The 7,943-nt window shown below is 44.8% G+C and overlaps 1 protein-coding gene across 2 annotated transcripts in view; it reads right to left on the bottom strand.

The window, feature by feature from the left end:
* eda (ectodysplasin A) overlaps positions 1–6,273 on the bottom strand; it is a 13,898-nt gene extending 7,625 nt beyond the window's left edge. For both annotated transcript variants that reach the window (XM_056600903.1, XM_056600902.1), the window contains exon 1: positions 5,824–6,273. In XM_056600903.1, the coding sequence (XP_056456878.1) occupies positions 5,824–6,132 (309 nt within the window). In that variant the 5' untranslated portion in view covers positions 6,133–6,273. The remainder of the gene's footprint in view (positions 1–5,823) is intronic.
* Positions 6,274–7,943: the final 1,670 nt, after the last annotated feature.

The following is a 7,943-nucleotide window of genomic DNA, read 5'->3' on the forward strand; positions in this document are numbered from 1 at the left end:
GCGTAGACTGGTTATGGTCCACGTGAACTCAATGGGACCCCCTGACCCGACTGTATTAGCCACACACTCAAACAATCCTGTCCTCCGTACTCGGGCTGTGTCTGATTGTGTTTGTTGAGTGTGTTTGTCACAGAGTAACTACGTGCGGCTTGCTCTTTTGTCACGTTCCGTTAGAGAGCCAGAAGGTGATCGCTTCTTTGGAGGATTCCCAGAAGTAGACAGACAAAGAGGGATCACTAGCGCTATTTAAACACAAAGAAGACCACCCAAAAGCTTTTTTTTACTTGAGCCGTCCAAGTCTGGCCACACTTTGGAGTGTCAGCATGAATAATGGTAGGCAGCGCCAATATTAATGCTGAGAGTAGTTGTGGACAAAAAGCCATAGATGTGTTGTTGCATTAGACATCTGCTTGATATTTCTATTAACGACTCCCGGGCACAGACACGTGCTGCACTTTACCATGTATCGATTTATGCAAAATAGGGATGAACCTAGGGATCCCAAACCCAAATGCCCCCGGCATTTGGGTTTGTTGAAAAGCGTTTAACCTGCTACTCGCATGTAGGGCTGACCCAATTGGGTTCGAATGACAGTCGTATCCGTGACACTCTTAGAAAGTCTGGATTCGAATGGCCTCAAAGAAAAGGTCACTACTGAATGAAACCTCAACTCCAAACCACTCTTCCTCACGGTTTTCCCTGGCCCACTGAAAGACAAGGCCGTCTGACAAGGAAAGTAATGTTTCGGGTCTTAACTTTATCATCACTGAGACGAGAACCCCGAAATAGGGGATGAGTTGAATCATGTCAAACCACCCCTATTTATGTTGGGCATGCTGACAGTAGTAAAAGTCCAAATCTCTGACCGGCTGCCAACCATGTACGGCCCTGTGAGTTCGGGAAATCCTGTCTGACGGAAGACCACGGTGTTGGAGTGTTTTATCAGTCCACCGGACTCCAGATGTTCCCGCAAGCAGCGAAGATTGCCGTTCATTTGGTGGGCAGGTGTCTCCACATCTCCACGCCAGCTGTTGGCACGTGGGGGGCTTTTACCCCTCAAAGGATTCGGGGTGTATGTTGAGGCATATGGCATTACACTTTTGTCTGTAGCGTCGGCCAAACACGACTCCAACAGCCAATTTCAGAACCTAGATTAAGTCCAATCAAAGCGACAAAATGCAAAGTAAACAATGCGCGAGGCTACCACCAAAGTGCTCGTTGCGAAAAGAGATCGCAGCATGACCTTACTCACGTCGTTCCATCTCATTACGGACATTTACAGCCTTAGAAAAGGCATGCAGAGTTACAGTAAATCAGGATGACAATGTGTTGGTATGTATGCCAAGTGCCAACTATTGAGTAAAGCATTTTTTTTTCACAAAGGGGGGGGGGGGGAAAGGTATTAATTAGAGGCCTCTTAAATCTTCAAAGAGCAGGGGGTGGGAGCTGACTCCTTCCCCGTTGCTTCGTGAGGATATGACTAAATTGCCTTAAATTGAGGGATGTGTAATTTGTAAGGACAGATTACGTCTTTGTGAAAAGGTTCCAAGTCGTTTTTTATATACATACAAACATACCCACACACATGCACAAACACATATTTCTATATACATAAAACACACACACACACACACACACACACACACACACACACACACACACACACACACACACACACACACACACACACACACACACACACACACACACACACACACACACACACACACACACACACACACACACACACACACAATTGCCGGCTCCCACTGCACGTTTGTTTCAGAGAATATGGGATATTTGGGGATACTTTGCACTAAGTCTACACTCCCAGCTGAGACAATGGTCATTTCTGGGAAATGTCTAATTGCTAAAAGGCACTGTCCACTCTGAAATCCCCCGAGAGGGATGTTAACTTGAAATAAGAAAACGGCCCATTAGACACAGTTACAGGGATGGGTCAGCATCACCCCAGTGTTTCTTTGTTGCACTGCTTGGCCTGTCAGCGGCCGATCACATAACTTATTGCTGCAACACCACTGGCACCGGCGCGCTCCCCATCTGAACACAGTTAATGGCTTCACGTTGTCTAATTTCGTACGGTCTCTGTGACTCTTGGCTCGTTCCCTCACTGGACTGCTCCTTTACAAGGTCATGTCCTCAAGGCCTGCCAAGTCAGTTCACTGTTGAATTGACAAGTTTCTCCAACCAGAGTCCTGGTGTTTAACCCCATCCGTATTTCACGTATTTGTTTGAAATGTCCCCTCGTATTTCCATATAAAAACTGAGCCCTGCACGGCTTTTAATATTGATATTAACGGGCCACCAACACTCCCTAGTGCATGCCATGGTGGCCTGAAGATTTTTGCGTCCCGTCAAACTGACTTTTTAATAGCTGGTAACGAAAGTCCAGATGTTTCGGCATCTGTTCTTTGTGAGACTTTGAAGGCATACATCAGAGGACAGATTATTTCATATGCTGGTTAAGAGAATTTTTTCTCGGGGCTGGATAAAATACTGCATCTCAGCCAACACACTGAGTGCTGCTGTTACCAAGGTTACGCCAGTAAGATGTTGGGTGATGAAGTGACACTTGCTCTTATTTTGCACTGCACCATTTCACCCACATACTGAGCACTTAATTATACCCTCACACCTGTGCATTGGCTGGTACAAACACTTTTTTACTGTTGGGAACTGTGCAGCTTCACTGGACAGATGGGATTTACTGCCTTGCCCAAGGGCTCCTTTTGTGGTCAACAGGGATAAATTGTTGTTTACTTAGAATTTATTTTCCAGTTTATCAGTTTTTACACCTTAGTACTTTCCTTACTTACATTAAAATGCACATTCACACTATTATATGTTATAATATGCAGTTATATGCAAGCCTCACTTTGCACTAAATATCCAATGTCTGCCTCTTCTCCTAACAGTTGGGTGTGTGTTAGAAACTACCAATGCATTCAAAGTTGTGATTTCTGTCACATTTCACTGAAGCAAAGTGTTATGCAAGCAGATTGCTTGAGCAGAAATATTAGGAAAGCTATTGAGGCGTGTAATCTAATTTGGACGTTTGGCTCCGGCTTTCATCCACACTATTAATTGAGATTAGCTGCAGATTTCATGTAAGAGTAATAGAAAGATGTGGCTTTAATGGATTTTAATAGGTTAGAGATGATGTTTTCCCAATAGTTTAACAATAACAAGAGGAATCAATTTAGGTGGATTATAACATCAAAACTAACTTCTTGGAAGGCTATTTCTTCCCACATATTCATAATTATACCGATACCCAAACGCTCATTTTATTCGTTATGCATTCAGTGTGCGTTTAATGAATACGCCTACGACTTTCACAGTCAATATTCCAGCACTGATTTGATTTAAAACGTGTTATCTTTTAAAGCCTCGCCCCCCAAACCAAAGTTCCGAGATACTCATAGTACCCCGTCGCTTGGCTATCAGGGAAAACCATACCGCACGAAATGCTGGACTGTGACCCAAATCTGGTGGCCCGCGGATACCGAGCAACTGTAACTGCTCAACCCTGCAAGGCCGCATTCTTGAATGACAAAGGGGCTAGGCCCTTCTCATTCCCAGCATCTGCATTAGGCCCAAACGTCTATTTCCCTGGACACATTCAGAGTGACAGAATATCACGAGTGGGTTCACTGGGAATTGTTAGTGTAACCTATTGAGATTCCTTTTGCTAGATTTTTTGGATCCTAGTTTTCCATCACAGGTTTTACAACCCCTCTGCCCTGGCTCACTCATCCATAGCGGATCGGCCTTGCCCATCCTGGCACATATCGTTAGGGCTATGATTCATTTGGTATCTGTGTCGGTGAGCGGTTCTGAGGCCAACTATGCCTGAACTCTGGATTCACTGTAGAATCCAGAATCACACACACACACACACACACACACACACACACACACACACACACACACACACACACACACACACACACACACACACACACACACACACACACACACACACACACACACACACACACACACACACACACACAGCTACATTTCGTGCTGTCGGTTATTGAAACTGGAAAACCTTAAAAAACAATAGCAGCCATCCAACTTCATTACTGCCATATCAGTTCTTATTTTGCCAGGAACTAAATTAACGGCCTATGTTTAATACCAAATATGGTGTTCCAACAGGTTTGATATGAAAGTGAGTCAATGTGTTTCACATCTCTGGAATGCCTGGTATGATTGTTTACACTATATGTTTGTTGGCTTTACCTGACAGTTCTCTCTCTTCCCTTTTTAGTGTTTCAATGTGGACCTTTACACATTGTACTGCTTGGTACTGAATACCTGCGTGTTCACATCGCACGGATGCTGCTCAAGAAGCTTTGATGTTTTCGTGTGTGAAATATGCAACAAACAATGTTAATGTCTCGAAAAAATAAAAATCTTCAAAGGGAAATTCTCAAAAGCTAACAAGTGCGGCCGCCCTGTCCAGATGCCACATGCTCCCGTTGCTCCAACTATGTAAACTGTGGGATGTGTAATCAGAGTTGTTTAATGCAGACATCTGGCAAGGACAGCATCACAGCACTGTTAAATATTTACAGCTGGCCCACAGTCTTTCACCTCGTGAGGCATCACCATCTGGGTTGAATACCGGGCTCATCTCAATGGGGGAAACCACCACTATCCAAAATAAGCTGAGCAAAAAGGGGGACAAAGTGAGTGCCCAAATGAATAGGCTTCAGCCACCCGACATGGGTAGGAAGGGGGAGAGTAGTGCCTGGGCACATTGGCGACTCTGGTTTGTTTGTTTGTTTGTCAGGAGTTCACTTGTCAGGGTGACCATTGCGGTTAACCCTGGGGTTAATTCAAGCTAAATGCGCTGGGCTGGCTATAACCACCACGTAACATACACCCACTCCGGTCCAGACGGGAAAAAATGACCACAGTTATAAAACAAGTTGAGATAGGAACAAATTATGCTGGCGAAAGCAATCAGACCCACGCCTGCTCCCCTTTGTATTGATGACATTAAAGGGGGGTGGGGTGGTACTGTTGTGGGGGGAGAAGAAGAGAGTTTGTTGGTTACCAGAGCAGCAGATGAACATTTGATCAGTGCGCTCCCAGGAATGAAAACACATGTGAGATGCAACTGGCTTAGCGCCAAGTACCAAAATGCCCATCTAACGTCCAGATGAATTAACATCAGCCTGGGGGTTTGCACCTGCTCGTGATTTAGGTAATTTGCTGTCCACCTGCTCTTGCGACTTCACTGCCCCCTTTTAAGGAACTAAGTGGAACACCAACTGAGCCTTATATGAGGACTATCTCAAATGGAGGATATCTATAGAGGAGGACAATTAGTGTGCTAATGTGGTAATAAAATGAAAACAAAACAATGACTCAATAATACTCACTACAATTTATGTTCTAATAAATAGTCCTAGGTAATGTGTGCAATTCGATTATTTATTTTCATATCCATTCTAACTCATTCTCGTTACAACCTAAGCCATAACGGGTTCATAAACTATATGACATCTGCTGGGAAACCACAACCCAAGACTATCCCATTGAAACTGAAGAACGGAGCCCTTGACAGGCTACTGTACAAATAGGTTGTCCCGAAACATGCCTTGACATAGCGTGAACCAAATTTGACACCCAACGTGGAACACGAGAAGGAAGCGGAGCTGAATGAACATGAACCGGTCGCGCGTTAGGAATGAAAGTTACGCACTCTTGTTTGGGGTCGGTGTGCAAGTCTACAGTGTTGTTATTGATATATGCCCCCGGAACCTGGTGGTTATTTATTATGCTTACCTCACGACCCTCTCCGACGCTGCCGGGGTTCGCTGGCTGGGAGCTGTTTGAGAACGCCGGGCCGTCGGGCAAATCACCTCCACTCCATATCGAGTCTCTTTTTTGGTGAACTATTTCCCTTTTCACTTCTGACCGCAGATCCAGATAGCAGACGAGCGTGATGACATGCAGAGACAGAGACAGCAGGAATAATCCAAAGAATATAGCGCTGCTGCTTCTAGTCTTGCACTTCTTGTTGCATGTGCACGGCAGAGGTCTGGGCATCACTTCACCCGGGAAGTCCTCCTGAGAAGAAGCATCACATGCCATGATCGCATAGAGGAGAGCAGGATGTGCGTTTATCTCGGCATAATCAAGACGTGTGTCACGATGCGACCACAGATTGTCATGAGCCTAGATCCGTGCGCCGACATAGGAACTCATGGTTAAAGCGGCAGGTCGGTGCAAACTTCTTCATGTCTCTGTAGTAACAACAGAGCACCGCCTACGCCGAGCCTGATTGGTTTAGAGATCAATTACACATCAGACCGTCCAGGACATAGGTCGGATCGGGTTGGATTCATGACAGCATTTTAGCGGCATCTTTTGGACGAGTCGAGGTTTGCAAACGTTAAGACGAACTCCTTGTGGGAGTATAATAATGTTAAGGGGCATCCGTTTCATTTAATTGTGACTATTAAAAATACGAATTTGAGCCCCCTGCAAATAAATGAAATAAAAGAGAGAAAGAGAGAGAGCCCCCCCCCTCTTTCTCTTTTATTTCATAAAAAAAGGGGAGGGAGAGAGAGGGAGCGAGAGAACACTCTCTGTCTATGTGCGTGCGCGCGTGTGCGTGTGTGTGTGTGTGTGTGTGTGTGTGTGTGTGTGTGTGTGTGTGTGTGTGTGTGTGTGTGTGTGTGTATGCTTGCGTGTTCGTGTGTGTGTGTTCGTGTTGAATCACTGCAATGTGTTTACGTTATGACTTTTGCTACTTGGGCGGTATATAGGTAAGATGCACATCGCAGGAAACCCTACGTTGTTTCCCTGCTAATTTAACTCGAGAAAAGGCATGGGATGCTCATCTGCAATCATTATCAATGGGACCAATCAACGAGAATAAAATGCGTTTTAAACCACAGAGCAACATTTGACGCACATTCAAGGCTAAGGTAATGTAGCAGACAACATGTTATTCCATCTGGACCAAGTAAACCAAGCACTCGAGAAGGGAGTGGCATTGATCAAACTGCACGCTGCGCTCACTGCTCTGTGTACAACAACATCAAACCTTCCAAACACACATCGGTCATCGAGGTTGATGAGTGTGCAGCAGTTTGACATCGTGTTGTGGCCAGCCACAAGGTCTTAACAGGATCGAGCGTTGATTGACATTGTGTTTCCTTAGTTTTTCGGCATGCAAAACTGATCTTTATTTTCTGTTGTTCTTTTTGCAAAATGTCTTCTGATGAAAACTTTGATCTGTGGAGCGAAGAACCAGAGGCGAATCGCTCTGTCCTTGAGCCACGCGCGATGAAACCCGGTACACTAAGCAGAGCTGCAACTTTGGGCCCTGATGGATCACCCACTCGGTTTAGTTTTCAGACAGCTGCCACAAAACATCTGTCTTTATTTATTTTGGCCGGGTTTTGACATTTTGTGTGCATTTGACCTACACAAGGTTATGCTTTCCCTTGATGGGAATGTATACTGACAGACAGTGAGCTATGGCTCGCTTTCACTTTCGGGGAGAGAACAGGGCGTCTTTCTAACGTAACATATCATAACATAAGATAACAAAACAGGGGTGACTAATTGTTTTAAAGCGAACACTTGTCCGTACCTTCTATACACGTGCTCAGCTGTGAGTTCCACTGCATCACAGGCTTCCGTCACAGACAGGCAAGTGCTGAATTTTGCCTCCCATAATCTGCTTCTAAAGCGATTCTAGTAAGCTGCCACTGAAGGGCAGTATTGCCAAACCGCAAATCAACCACACTATAAAACAGTGTCATGGCATAAAATAAAATAAAATAGAAATAGACGATAGGATATCCATTCGGTTAGCTTCTGTAACATAATCTCATCTTTCATAAAACGTGAATAGGCATGCACATATATTTCTTTTTTTCTTTTTTTGTTCT

This window comes from Gadus chalcogrammus, chromosome 10, assembly GCF_026213295.1.
Source record: "Gadus chalcogrammus isolate NIFS_2021 chromosome 10, NIFS_Gcha_1.0, whole genome shotgun sequence".
NCBI classification, from domain to species: Eukaryota; Metazoa; Chordata; class Actinopteri; order Gadiformes; family Gadidae; genus Gadus; species Gadus chalcogrammus.